Source organism: Echinops telfairi, unplaced genomic scaffold (genome assembly GCF_000313985.2).
Source record: "Echinops telfairi isolate 266 unplaced genomic scaffold, ASM31398v2 ScPeMD7_29;HRSCAF=101, whole genome shotgun sequence".
Classification (NCBI taxonomy): domain Eukaryota; kingdom Metazoa; phylum Chordata; class Mammalia; order Afrosoricida; family Tenrecidae; genus Echinops; species Echinops telfairi.
The window spans coordinates 3536309-3551892 of NW_022103926.1; the positions used below are offsets into that span (position 1 = coordinate 3536309).

Genomic DNA, 15584 nt, shown 5'->3' on the forward strand with positions numbered 1-15584 from the left:
TCAATGGTTGTGATCTTTTGGAACTTGATTGCCAGGCCTTTCTCCCAAGACACCTGAGGGAGGGCTGAAATCATCAATCTTTTTTTTTTTTTTTTTTTTTAAATCATCAATCTTTCAGTTATTAGCTGAGCACTTAACCATCTAAGTCACACAGGGACTTCAAGACGGCCACCAAAAACAAAAACCAAAGTCAATGCCAACTCATAGCAACTCTTTAAGACAGAAGAGAACTGCCCTGTGAGTTTCTGAGACTGCAACCCTTGGCAGGAGTCAAAAGCCTCCCCCTTCTCCTGTGGGAGGGCTGGTGGTTTTGAACTGCTGACCTTGCAGTCAATGCATAACCACTATACCAATAAGGCCACCAAACACTAAAAACCAAACTCATTGCTGTCGAGTCAATTCTGATCCACAGAGACCCAATGTAGCAGGGTAGAACTGCCCCTGTGGGTTTCCAAGACTGTACCTCTTTCTGGACGCAGCTAACCTTGTGGTTAGCGAAGGCCACAGACATCATTAAATCAGTTAATAGGTACAGGAAGTTCTCATATTTAATGGATCCCCTTGGATTTCTTTGGTGCACACCAACAAAAATAAATGGAAAGTCTCAGTGGTTCAAGACATTAAAACTTCAGGTAAAAAAAACGTTCAGATAAAATTAAACCAAATTTAACTAAAATCAATGTTGTCTTCTGAACAAAACTAACTGATGAAATTTCAGGGAAAGTCCTCCTCACTAAATAACAGCTACACACACACACACACACACACACACACACACACACACACACACACACTCAACACTCAGGTAGCTTCACACCAGCTTCATTGGGTTGAAATGCTTTGGACCCTTCCCATGTTTTGAAATCAAGGGCACTTAAGTTACATTTTACAGCAATACTTACATGATTTAGCTTTTTCAGAATTTCTATTTCTGTTTCAACATCAAGAGCTGGATCCTTTGGTGAATAACATTAGAGTTTATTAGTACTAATAATCGCCTGCATATTTTTTTTAACATTCACAAGTTCCAAACCCAGCTCAGTGTTCCTAAAGAGGCTCAGCCCCAGAGAGGGCAGTGAACTACACAGCTCTGTGCAAAGGGCTGGGCAAACAGTTAAGTATTCAATACATGGTGCCAACGTCATGCACCAAGCCTGTACTGAACTTTTCATTTACAAGGATCATCTCACCTAGTTCTCAATCTCCAAGTGCACTCACCACTGCCATCGAGCAGAGTCTAACTCACAGTGACCAGGGTGGAATCACTGTGGGAGAACCTACTCCCCGCATGGGTTTCGCAGACTGTAAATCTCCACTCTTGGGGAGTATCTGGTGGGTTAGCAGCCCATTGCGTGAACTAGATTCTATTCCCACTTGACAGGTGAGGCAATTGAGGCTCAGAGAAAGAATGTCCTTGTCCCAGTTCCCACTCCCAGAAAGAGACCCGGGTTCCACTGCTCTCATGCTGAACGTGCGAGCTTTACTTGCCTCATTAGCTGTGGGACCACTGATGCACGCTACAACATCAGATGGGCAAAAGACACGGATGAGAAGGTAGGTCATTAAAATACACAAAGAAAATGTCAAGGCCACTTTCTAATGATGGAGCAGCCCCTGCAGGCTGACAGATTTACACCCGTTCAGAGGAAGAAAAAAACACCTCCCAGATTTGTTCCAAGGAGAGAATGGCTTTAGGACACTGTCGTCATTCTCCGTGACAGTTCCAAGAGGATAGATTGAGCAATTCAACCGCCCAGACTACACCCTCCGCAAGCAAGGAGGATATAGGGTTACACGGTCATGTATAAAGGATTTTGGCTACACATCCCAGATGTTTAATTGTAAAAGCCTGCCTCTTCCTGTAAGCAATGCAACGCATCAAGGAGCCTGGCTGTAATCGGATGACAGAACAGTCCAAAAGCGTCCAGGGCAATTTGGAGGATGAAATGGAAAAGCAAACTCATGCCCCAGGTCATTAGAAACCTGGGAGATATGGCCGCGCCCCCCCACCTCAGCCAAACAGGAAACAAATCCAAAATCACAGGGGGGAAAAAAATCTACTGACAAAGTGAACAGAGAAAGGAAATTCCTTGTGCCCCGTGAGAATGGCATTGTCCGGGGAGAATTTTTAAAATTTGATCTTTATAGACTGCTGGAGTATTATAGCCAGAAACTGCTGGCCACAACAAAAAAACGGGACAAGGGGCCGTGTTTTACATGCCTCTGGAGGCTCGTGTGCGACAAAAAACCCAGCCAACACATTTAGCCATTGCATCGAGTCCGTAAACGTGGACTACAGAAAAGGGTCATAAAATGAATGGCTAATCTATAAAAGGGCTATTAAAGTAATTTAATTAAAATCAAAAACAAGAATAAAAATTGCATAAAACTCCAAGCGCTGCATTGCTGCATTACCTGGGGGAGCCAAAGTTTGGAAGCCACCCACGTGATCAGCCCATGAAAACACAAGAGTAAATCCTGACAAATGAAGCTGACGACAGAGACACGATCTCACAGAAGGATGGATCAGGAAAGAGGTTATAATACGATGCATATGTGGAAAAGGCAGAGAGCAGATTTGTGTATGGAGTATGATCTCAACCATCTACAAACACACACTCGGATGAACAAAGGGTGGAAGGAAAGAGGAAAACTGAAAACAGCTGTTGGCTTGCAGTGGTGGGAGCACGGCTGGGTCCCCTCGGCCCTCCCGCCCCTTGGGTCCTTTCATTGGTTGTCAAAACAGCCTCCTCACAACCTTGAACTCGGAAGGAAATCATTCACTTCCTGCTCCGTGCGTCCTTAAGTACAGCCCCATATTTTCGCCACGAAAGCACCCCTAAAGAAAAGTCCCTTGAATGTGTTCATGATCACGGGAATTTGGAAAGGAGCTATGGTTTTCACAAACTCACCTAGCTGAGTGCTAAGGCTACCTGGGCTTGAAGGTCACTTAAGAAGCTAAGAAGCATCAAGAACAGCTCTACCCGAAAAGGTACTTACCATTTCTCTTGAAGAGCCAATCGCAAACTTCCTTTTGCTTATGATCTTTATTGCTACCTTCTTACACGTTTTCCTCTCAAAAGCCAACTTCACCTCACCGCAGGCACCACTGTGGGAAAAGCACACGCCACGGTGTCAAGCAGTTTTGAATCACCAGGACCCCGCTCCTGTGCCCCCTCAGTGACTATTTGACACGCAACAGTCCCTATAACAGCCCTCCCATGTCTACATTCCGAGAACACATGTCAAATGTCAAGAACATTCTTCTTCATCTTCTCTGATGATGTGCTCAGCATACAGTGAATAAGCATGGTGAGAGGATACAACCCTGACACACTCCTTTCCTGATCTTAAACCATGCAGTATTCCCTTGTTCTGTTCGCAAACTGCCTCTTGATCCATGTCCAAGTTCCACAAGAGCACAATGAAATGGTCTGGAATTCCCATTCTTCTCAACGTTATCCATAGTTTGTTATGATCCACATAGTCTAAGACCTTGACATAGTCAATAAAACACAAGTAAACATCTTCCTGGTATTTTCTACTATCAGCTAAGATCCATCTGATGTCCCCAATGATATCCCTTGTTCCACGTCCTGAATCTGGCCTGAGCCTCTAGCAAGTCCCCATTGCAGCCATCGTTGGATGATCTTCAGCAAAATTTCACTTACATGTGATGTCAGTGAGATTGTTCTATAATTTGACCATTCTGTTGGATCATCTTTCTTTGGAATGGAGAATCGAGAGGTGATGATACCACTCTGCACAAGTATCAGTCACTGACCCAGCAGTTAGCAGCCAATGCCTAACCTAAGGTGCACCAGAGTGCCGCACTGGGGTTGATACACGACCAAAATTAGGTCTATGACGGTTAACTTTGGAATCAAATGTTGACGTTGGGAGGACAGTTCTGCTATGTTTCTTAGACAAAGATTTGAACCTGAGCACTTGGTCACCATTATAACTTCATAGAAACAGTGATGGGATAGGACACTCACTGTGTAATGTGATAACGATGTCTGTCCTAAACACCTTCCCTACAGAAGTGGCTCTCAGTGTATTACCAGGGTAGCCGCTAGAAGATCCAAAGACCTTCAGTCAAACTAGGCATAAAATAAAATAACATGAGAGTGTTAGCTTTTTCATACTCATTCTCTCATGAGGTCCTGCGGTATGTGACTCACAGCAGAAGCCAGCAACTAACTACAAGGTAAGTTTCACGTGGTTCTCCACCCGGTCTCCATTTCAACCCTGCCCTTTTTTAACAGGCTATTGAGTTGATTGCAACTCACAATGACACTACAAGGCAAGGTCTTCAAGACCTTAAGTCTTTCGGGAAGTAGACAGACCTAGGTTTTTCCCATTGAAAAGCAAGTGGGTTCAAACCACCAAGCATTTGCTTAGCAGGTGAGCACTTAACCACTATGGCACCAGAGCATCTGACCCCGGCAAATGCTAAGCCCTTTAGCAAGTTCAGTCAGTTAGGCGGACAAATTCTAAGGTAGTTCCTATGTTCATGCCCTTTTCCTCAAGTGTGGGTACAACCTGTAACTTGGCTTCTAACCAAGAGAGGAAGGTGAAAGTAACGGGGTGTCACTCCTTTGATGACAGTACGTAAGAGGGCAACGTCTGTCTTTCCTTGGCTAGCTTTAAAGAAGCCGGCTGCCGTGTTGTGTGCAACAACACATGAAGGTCATGTGGCAAGGAGCTGAGGGCAACCCCTGGCTAGTGGCTGACAAGGACTTCAATGCTGCCAGTCACCCGCTGAGCTTGGGAGAACCTGGTCCTGGCCAACGTATTCAATAGATAGTAGACTTTGAGAGGACTCAGGTCAGTTGTGCTTGGATTCCTTATGCACAGAAATCGGACAGGAAGGAATGTGTTGTTTTAAGTTGTGCAGCTTGTCCTAAGTTATAGCAAGTGATCCTAATAGTCAGCAAGACTGATGGAATAACACTAAACCTGCAGGGCCAAATGGGACTATGTTTTTAGCTCCTACATCATAGACAAAAAGGCCAGTTGTCTCAAAAGTACTGTCCTCCTTCCAAAACAGCCACAACAATCCTGAAAAAGAATAGAGTTGAAGGACTCAAGACGTTCCTACTACAAAACATATTACAAAGTTACAGTAGTCCATACAGTGTGTTGCTAACACAAGGAGACAAAGATTTGTCTTTGTAGATTGAGACACCAGAATTAAACCCTCATGTTTATGGTCAGATCATATTTGACAAAGGTGCCAACGCCACTCAATGTGGAAAGTATGGTCCAACAAGTGGTGCTGGGACAGACAGAAAGGAATGAAGCTAGAGCCTTACTTCACACTGTATACCAAAAAAATCAATGCATGATGAATCAAAGATATGAATGTAAGAGCTAGAGCTATGAGACTCTTAAAAGAAAACATAGGTCCTCCCCGCTCCCACTACCATGACTCGAATTCTATCTTGCAAGACTGGCTAGACCAGAGGAGGTACACTGGTACAGATAGGAACTGAAAATACAGGGAATCCAGGACGGATAAGCCCTATAGGACCAGTGGTGTGAGTGGCAAAACAGGGAGGGTAAAGGGAGAATGGGTAGGAAAGAGGGAACCGATTACATGGAACTGTGTGTGACCTCCTCCCGAAAAGTGGATGAAGGGAGAAGTCGGACAGGGCAAGATATGACAAAATACCCATTTATAAACTATCAAGGGCTCATGAGGGAGGGGGGAGCGGGGAGGGAGGGGAAAAATGAGGACCTAATGTCGGGGGTTTAAATGGAGAGAAAATGTTTTGAGAAACGATGTACAAATGCGCTTTACACAATTGATGTGTGTATGGATTGGGATAACAGTTGTATGAGCCCCTAATAAAATGTTAAAAAAAAACAGAAAAAAAAAAAAAAGAAATAGGACACCAACACAGCTAAAGCTCTTACCATGGTAATGATAGTCCAATTCTCTTGATGACAGAGATAATGATACTGTGATTAAAAAATATCTGAACCTTAATTTTAAGAATTGAAACTTGAAGGTGCGATGTCAAACCTGAAAAGCTTTACGAATAATTATAACAATAAATGCACATTTCTTTTTTACATTAAAAAAAAAAAGAAAAAAGAAAACATAGGGGTCTAATAAAACGATTAAGAAAAAAAGCAAAGAAAACATAGGGGCATATCTTCATGACCATGGTTTGGGCATTGGATTTTTAAATATAATCATAAAAGCACAAGCAAGACAAATAAATTGGTTTCTATCAAAATTCAGAACTCTGCACTTCAAGGGAGAGCTCAAGCAAGTGAAAAGAAAACTTACAGAATAGGAGAAAATATTTGCAGGTCATCTATCAGGTGAGCGACTTGTAACTGGAAGACAGAACTCTTGAACGCAAAAACCCTAAAGACCAACACACCAGTTTTTTATAAGGACCATGGTTTTGAATCTAGTTTTTCAGAAAGAAGATATACAAATTGCCAATAAGCAGGTAAAAACATGCTCAATGCAACATGTTATAAGGGGGGTGGAAAGCAAAAGCACAATGAAATACTACTTCATACTCATTAGAGTAGCTATAAATAAAAATGAAAAATAACGCAAGTGTTGGTGAGAACATGGACAAATGGAGCAATCACTTTGGAAAACAGTCTGGCAGTACCACCCACTGCCACACATACTAATAACAATGAGCACAAGGAAGAAATGTTCTAAAATTGTGGTGATGACTGTACAACTCTCCTTAATGTGATTAAACTACTGGGTTCTACGATGTGTGAATTATAAGTCAGTAAAACTGATGAGAAAAATAAATATCATAGTGTTACCATATGATCCAGTAGTTGCAATCCTACTAAGCAGTTGCCCACAAGTAATAAAAACACATATCCACATAAAACTTGTACATGAATGTTCACATCAGTATGATTCACTAGCAGCCAAAATGTGGAAACGATCCAAATATCTATAGATGGATGGATCCAACCCAAAACTAAGACCTACTGCCATCAAATCAATTTTAACTCCTTGAGCCCTTACTTAGGGTTTCCGAGGCTGCCAATCGTTACGGGGGTAGGGAGCTTCATCTTTCTCTCCTGGAGGGGCTGGTGGCTTTGAACTGCCATCCTTTTCATTAATGATGCAAAACTTACTAATCGAGATCGGTACAGAAGACGATTAAATAAATAAGTCATATTTCTATAATGAGACATTATTTGGTAAGGCAAAAATTAAAGTACTCATAATGGCTACACGAAAGAAAAAAAAAAACCTTGAAAGAACTATGAAAAGAAGCCATAAAAGACCACATATTCTACATGAGACATTATAAAAAGAAAATTACAAAAAATGAGCAAATAAGGTTTTCACATCAAAAGCAGCAGACTTCAATGGTTACAGAAAGTGGGGGGTAGAGAGGGAATTGGGAGGGATGAGGAAGAAAAACTCTTTTAAGAGAGAGAGAGTAACACAGAGACACATGTTGCTGTTGTTGTTGCTGCTAGTTGCCATCAAGTCAATTCCAACCCAGAGCGACCCTATACACAGCAGAATGAAATACCCCCGTCCTGCTTGATCCTCCGGTTACAGGTATTGTGTCCATCTTCTCCTTGAGGACCTTCCCCTTTGTCACGGTCCCTCGACTTTAACGAGCATGACGTCCTTCTCCAGGGACTGGTCTCTCCTGACAACATGTCCAAAGTACAGAAGATAAAGTCTCATCATTCTTGCCTTTAAGTAGCACTCTGGCTGTACTTCTTCCAAGACAGACTTGTTAGTTCTTTTGACAGTCCATGGTATTTTCCATATTCTCCGCCAGCACCGCAATTCAAATGCACCGATTCTTCGTCTGTCATCTTTAATGCTCAGCTTTCATATGCATATGTAAATACTATGGCGTGGGCCAGGCACACCTTAGTCCTCAAAGTAACATCCGTGCTTTTCAGCACTTTAAAGAGGTCTTGTACAGCCGATTTACCCAATACGATGCATCTTTTGATGTCGGCTGCTGCTTCCATGAGCACTGATTACAGAACCAAGCGAGATGAAATCCTTGTAACTTAAACCTTTTCTCCATTATTACCTACTAGTAATAATACCTACTGGTGTAGTTGCGAGGATTTCGGTCTCCTTTACATTGAGTTGCAATCCAAACTGAAGGCTGCAATCCTTGATCTTCATCAGCAAGTGTTTCAAGTCCTCCTCATTATCAAGAAGTAAGGCTGGGTCATCTGCATACTGCAGGTTATTAATAAGCTTTCCTCCAATCCTGATGCCGAATTCCTCATTTAATCCAGCTTCTCTGATGATTTTCAGCATACAGATTTAATAAGTATGATAAAAGAATACAACCTTTTCTGATTTTAAACCATGCAATATACCCTTGTTCTGTTCATACAACTGCCTCTTGATCCATGTACAAGTTCCAAAAGAATATAATGAAGAGTTATGGAATTCCCATTCTTCTCAAGGATACCCACAGTCTGTTATGACCCACACAGTTGAATGCCTTGGCATAGTAAATAAAACACAAATAGCCATCTTTCTGGTTTCCTCTGCTTTCAGCCAAGATCCATCTGACATCAGCAATGATATCCTTTATTCCATATAGATAGATAGAAGTATATATAGATATATAGGTAAGAAGATAATAACATAATATGCACACATACACAGACCACATATTGCATGATTCCATTTATATGAAATGTCCAAAATAGGCAATCCATAGAGATAACAAGTGGATTTGTGGTTGCCAGGGGCTAGGGGCAGAAGGCAGTAAGAAGTGATTACTAGTACGACTTGCTTTGGGGTGTGATAAAAAATGTTCTACGTTTCATAGTGGTGATGGTCCCTGAAGAACGACATCATGCTTGGTAAAGCAGAGGCTCAACAGAAAGAGGAAACCCCCCAATGAGCTAGACTGACAGTAGCTGCCAACAGTGGGTGAAACATAGGAATGATTGTGAGGATCACATGGGACAGAGCAGGGCACTAACAATAAAATGGTTGCAAAACTGTGAATTCACTAAGATCTATAGAACTGTACAGTATACATGAGAAATTGTATGATACATAACTTACATCTTAATAAAACTGCTATAAAAGAGATGTCAAATAGATAAAATTTATATACCAAAAAAAATTCATTTCCTTTCTTATCAATAAATCAGTAATATATCCATCATAAGGAATATCCCACGGAACGCTCTAGCTATTTTATATTCACTACTATATTTTATAAATAGTGAATGTTTTAAAACCAGGAACCCAAAACTAAGCAATGAGAAAAGTTTAATAAAATAATTATGTGCAATTGTGATAAGGACAAAGAAAAGAAAGATTACCTTCCAAGAGTTTTTGACAAGATGTATTCATCTCTCAATTCCTTAGGATAAACAGACTGATCATCTACAGTCAGATCAAAAAACACAAAAACTGAGGGGGGAAAAAAGCAGAAAAGACGACTCATTAATTCATTCTAGAGGAAGAAGATAATCAACTCTAAAATTTAATAAACACATGATATATAATGATCATTTAAAATTACTGTACATTTGAGATGGAGCCCTATGGGAATTACTCAAGAGGGTAACACACATTATGGAGGAGCCCTTGGGAAATGAGACTCAAATTTCATTCTTCCAGCAAGTACCCAGCATTCCTCTCACTGCAGTGCAGGCACGGGAAACTCGGAATATTGATGCTATCCTGCTTCCGTGACCACAGAATATTAACCAGCTTATTAGAGAATGAAAACTCAGGAATTTTCCACTAAGAGGCAGCAAGCTTGCAAGACCCAGGACAACCAAGTCAGGTGCCAGCTCTCTCCTCTAAACCACTTAGACCTCTACATAGCTGGTATTTGATAGGGAGAAGCATCTTGAATCTGTTTGTAACACTGGATCAATGACACTTTCCAAGCAAACCTCTTTTCTCTCGACTGCTTGGCCTGTATCAGAGTTGCTCTGGCTTCTCTGTTGCAGGAGACAGATGTCAGACAGGCCTCCACCCTCCGCTTGCTTTACCTATCCTGACACTAATCATTCCTCCCAGGACACTCTACTTCTATGCTGCTTTCCACAGAGCTGCACACAATTCAAACGGAACTCACAATAATGGGAGTTAATTAGGGGAATTAACAGTGAGGGGGTAGTCACTGGTCCACAGTAGTGCCCGGCCTAAGCCAGCAGCCCAGTCTCTGCCTCTTTAGTCCTATGTGGGCCCTTGGCCTCTGTCTCCATTGGCCACTACCCTGCCTCAGCGTCTGTCTCCACCCTGCTCTTCTGTTTTGTCTCATGGTCTCCTTGTCTTGGCCTCGGGTCTCAGTCTGGCTCCTATCTTCTGTACCATGGTCTCTGTACTGCAGCCTCTAGTGTCTATGGTCTCATCCTTTGCCATTTCAGACATACAAGGAGATACCCCCATCAAACAAAAATGGATTTTTTTTTCAAAGCTATGTATTTAAATTTTTTCACAAGACCTTATCACTATCTTCAAAGTACTCTCCACTACACTTAATGCCATATGTCAAATCTGTGATCCCATTCTGGGAAACATATTTTAGACTCATCTGTTTGGATGGCTGACAGCACCTCCCTTGTTTTTTCTTTACCTCTTCTACGCTGTCAAATCACTGTCCTTTCATGTCTCTCTGCATTCACAGAAATAAAAAGAAGTTGCACGGAGCCAGGTCATGTGAGTTAGGTGCTTGGGGCAAGAGACGCATGCTGTTTTTTGCCAAAAATTGGCACATTGAGATGGCTGTGAACAGGTGCATTGTGGTGGTGGCAAATACAGTCCCGTCTGCCACAAATCAGATCTTTTGTGACACACACAGTTATGCAATCTTTTCAGAACCTCGAAACAGAAAGCCTAAACAGTCTGACCTGGTGGAATGAACTCCAAATACACTTCATTTCAACATTGTTATCTATTCGGGAAGTTAATGAACATCCAGAATGAGGTTTGTCATCAACTGACATTTTGCCTTTTTTCAAACGAGAAACTACTCATACACTTTAGTTTTTCCCATAGCGTTGTCTTTGTAAGTTGGATTCAACATCACAACTGTTTCTGTGATGTTTTTCTCAAGCAGGAAACAAAATTTCACAGCCACACGCTGTTGTCTTAAATCGGACATCACAAAAACAAGGTTCAAGGGATACTGCTCACACACAAAAATTCGCTGTGACTTCAAAGAACCTTCCCAGGAGGCGCCACTGGTGCGCTAACGCAGAACAAGCTGCTCGATGCGATGCTTCCCTGGTGGGAAAAATGGATACTAAGAAAGCTTCACTCCACCCAGCACAATTCTGCTTGTTTGTTTGTTTGGGGGGTACCCCTCATAGATCTGGAATGTGCTCCTCTAATGGCTCTTCTTCCTTGGGACTTGGAGTTTCGGTTGTCCAAGATGGCTCTTAGACACAGAGGAATGGCTTTGATGGAGGAGTGGTTTTTGTCTTTCAGCAAACCACCCCCCCAGGAAATAGTTCTCACTCTCTATTACCGTAGCAGAAAACGCCCTCCAAAATGAAGACAGCCACAGTGTAGGAGGCTAGAGAAATTTTAATACCTCACAAAAGTGACTGACGATGGCTAGAAGGGCCATATTAATTGACTATCTCTCAACTATATATCAAAACAACAATAATAACTCGGTTGCTAGGCCAAGCTTCCAGCCGGTTACCAAGCATCTCAAGTCTAAAGTCACCAAGCAACTCAAGTCTGCAGTCATCTATAGTAAATTTCCAACTGCTTGTAATATTTACAAAAGAGTGGAATGCAAGAACATTAGGCTTGCGAGAGTTCCCGTGACAGGTTTTGAACTTTCTGGAGTAACCGGAGGCTCCTAAGTCTCCTTGAGCACAAGCCAGAGCCACCTGCATGTGCTTATTTTAGGCTGGTACACAGGAGGCAGACCCTTACATAGAGTGAGACCCGGTACTCTCCCAGGATCTAACTTTTCTGTGCTTGTAAGAGGGCCTGAAGTCCTAGGTCCCAGTCCCCAATGCCTGTGTCGGAGATGGCAAACATGATCATCCACACAGCTTCCTTCCATGGGGGAGACTGGGTTGATTATACCTCATGGACTAGACAGTCTTCAAAGATATTTGGCTTTCCGGGTTAAAGTTACAAATATCAGAACATACCATACACGACACCAATAGACTACCAGTTTGGTCTACTTTCAATAATCCATAAGGAGTCTTTGTCCAAGATTTAAAAGGTACTCCTTAACAAGATCAATGGGGAAATAAAGGTGTCCCGTACAAACAGATCAATTAGAAACAGAATCCACAGCTTGTCAAGTGGAGCACAGGCCAAACTTCAATGCCCAGTTACCTCCGTGAGCATATGCTCACAGTGGAACATTATTGCAGTAAAGTGAAATGACTTTGTACGGCTCTTCTACCCAAAGTCTCTGTTGTGGTTAGGTGCCTTTGAGTCAGGTCCGATTCCTGGTGAGCCTATGCACAACAGAATGAAACTCCGCCTAGTCTTCTGCGGGTCTCACGATTGTTTTTGGGCTTGAGCCCAGTGTTGCAGCCACATGTCAATCCACCTTGTCCAAGACCACTTCTTTTTGTCCGCCCCTCCACTCTACTAAGCATGATGTCCTTCTCCGGGCACTGGTTTCTCCAGACAGCACATCCAGAGCCCGTGAGATGAAGTCTCACCACTCTTGCCTCTAGGGAACATTCTGACCGTACTTCTTCCAAGACAGATTGGCGTGCTCTTTTGGCGGTCTTTGTAACTCCCACCAAGAGACTGGGTAGGAACATGCAAAGGTGTACAGGGTTCTAAGGGGGCAATTGGCTAGTTTTGCCATCCTGCTGGGCATAACAAGAAACATTTCAGAAGTAGGAAGAGAATCCCACGACCATCGAGAAAGAAGAGCTACAGCAGAGCACCTGTGACCTCCTGCATGACATGGTGGCCCAGTGTGAAGTAGGGCAGCAGCAGAGGTACCAGAGGTCACTCTGGTTCAGACGCAGTGGCAGGATTCCCAGTCCACAGAACATGTAAAGCTGAGTGCCTCTGGCTTGCAGAGTGGGATGTTCTTGGGCATTTATCACCACTAAAGGAGCCAGAGCAGGGCAGAGGCCTAAGTACCACGTGGGACAGGCCGACAACCAGAGGGAGACATGTCTGTCAGCAGGGCAGAGAAGAGACACTGTGGCCAAAGGGACTGTGTCCTGGATGGTCTTTGATCCTGACTTGCAACCTGTTAACTTCTCTAATAAACCACAGAATCATGAGTGTTAACTGTGAGTCCCGTGTAGTCATTGTGATGAATTATCAAACCCAGCAGAGAAATGGAGTGCCGTGAGGGACAGTGGATGGATGTCAGAGGAGGATAAAGGACGAGAGGTGGACGCATGCCTGACCTCTGCCTCATAAGACTCATCCTTGAACAGATGTGGTGTTGGATCTTCCTTCTCCTTGGGGTAGCCAAAGGAGGTCAGACCCATCCCCCCGCCCAGCCCACCACTGCCATTTCCACAATTATGAGGTTACCCTGACTTAACAAGCAGACAGAAAACAAACATAAGAAATGACGATGTAAGGCAATCACAAAGGCATTTTAAGGGGCCCCGTAAAGCTGTGATTCTCGGGTGCACCCCGTGAAGACTGGATACACAAAAGGAGTCACCAAATCCAAACCCACTGCCATCAAGCGGGTTTCAACTCACAGCGACCCCACAAGACAGAGTAGAACTGTTCCAGGGAGTTTCTAAGGCTGTTGTTGTTTGGGGGGAGGGGTGGGGATGGAGGGTATAGATCACTTCATCTTTCTCCCAAGGAGTGGCTGGTGAATTGAAACCACCAAGCTTTTGGTAAGCAGTCAAGCATCTAACCACCAGGCCACCATGACACAGTGTTATTGGAATGCCCCAGCCCTACTGCATCAGAATCTGTGACTGAGGGCCTAGGAATCTGTCTTTCTAAGATGCTACCCCTCCCAACCCCCATATGCACAGACCCTCCATTCTCTAGGACTATCGGGTAGGTATAGAGAGCTCTATAGGTTTATTTTTTAAATAAAAGAAAGAATTCCTCTTGCCTAAGGAATTAAGAAGAGCTGCTTTAACTGGGCCACAGGAAGAAAGCCATGACTTCGGGATTGGAGGAAGACTCATAAACAACCTACGATATACGGATGAGACGATCCTGCTTGCTGCCAGTGAAGAGGACTTGAAGCACACACCGAGGAAGGTCAGAGACTAAAGCTTTCACTGTGGATTACCCCTCAATGGGAAGAAAAGAAAACAATCCTTACAAGTCAGCCAATATGCAACACTGTGATAAACAAGAGGGAAGAGAAAAATCCAAGTTGTCCAAGATTGCACCTTACTGGGATCCACAATCAACACTCACGGAAGGAGCACTCTGGAAATCAAGCAACATATTGCAAGAGGCAATTCCTATCCACGGGAGACAATAAATAAAGAAGACCAAAGGAGCGATGCTTTTGAATGATGGGATTATTGAAGAATATAAAATACGCTTTGAACTCACACAGAATGAATAAATACATAATGAACAAATTACAGCTAGCATACTCCGTAGAAGGAAGGATATAGTGAGACTTAGTCTCACCTTCTTTGGACATGTTATCAAGTGGCCCAGTCCCTATAAAAAGATATCAAGCTTAGTAAAGTAAAAGTTCAGCAAAAAAGGAAGAAGACCCTGAATGAGATGGATTAACACAGGGATTACAACAATGGGCCCAAATATGGCAGTGGTTTGAGAGATCTGGCACAAGACTGGGCATGGTTCAGTACTACGGTATCCAGTGGTCGTGATGAGCTGGAACCAATTTGACAGCACCTAACAAAAATAGCAGGAGGCACCTTAAACTCTGCACTGCTTCTGTCAGTGATTCATGGCAAGTGTTCATCTTCAATGTGAACTTCGTGAAGACTAAGAGTGTGGACTAGTAAAATGACACCTGATGATAATAGGCATTTCCACTTGCACAGGGAATAACGAAGTGGTATTTTAAAAAGTGGAAGGTCTGAAATGAGCCTCTTAGGGAAAAAGGCATAGCCTAGAGTGTAAGAGCTGCTCACTCTCTACAGCAATGGACAAACAGATAGAAGGGAGGGAGGAGAAATGAATGTTCTACAAGTCACAGACCAGGAAAACTCATGTGGTATAAACTGAGTAATTCAATGAATCATAATTTACTTTAAACAATAATTTTCTTGATATGGCTTTAAAAATCAATCAAACCAATGAAAGCTAAGAAAATCTATCTTCCAGTAATTTTTTCATAATTTAAAAATGCAATTAGATAACATATTTAGTGCTTCTGTTCCACTGAGGTAGTTAGTTTATTGTGTCAACCTGGCCAATAAACACGTGTGGGATTAACTGAAGGGCAAAGAGTTAAATGGCTTGGTGAGCCTCACCTTTCTTGTCTCTTGCTCTTTGATCATCAGACCAGTGTGTGGCTGCTTTGCTTGTTCTGTGCCTCCATTTGCAAGCTACACTACCTGTGGGACACCTAATCCATGGACTGTGTCACTGTAATTTGAGGTTCCTTCAAGATTTGCTTTGCCACACTATTGGAATTTACATCTCTTGAGCTGGGGACTGT

At 42.8% G+C, this 15584-nt stretch overlaps 1 protein-coding gene across 1 annotated transcript in view; it reads right to left on the reverse strand.

Moving 5' to 3' along the window:
- The window catches only part of CHEK2 (checkpoint kinase 2), a 53508-nt gene that overhangs the window by 22617 nt on the left and 15307 nt on the right, over window positions 1–15584 (reverse strand). Inside the window, exons 6-8 of the mRNA XM_045289539.1 lie at window positions 9325–9415; window positions 3001–3109; window positions 903–956 (exon numbers count right to left, since the gene is read on the reverse strand). Coding sequence (XP_045145474.1) covers window positions 903–956; window positions 3001–3109; window positions 9325–9415 — 254 coding nt within the window. The remainder of the gene's footprint in view (window positions 1–902; window positions 957–3000; window positions 3110–9324; window positions 9416–15584) is intronic.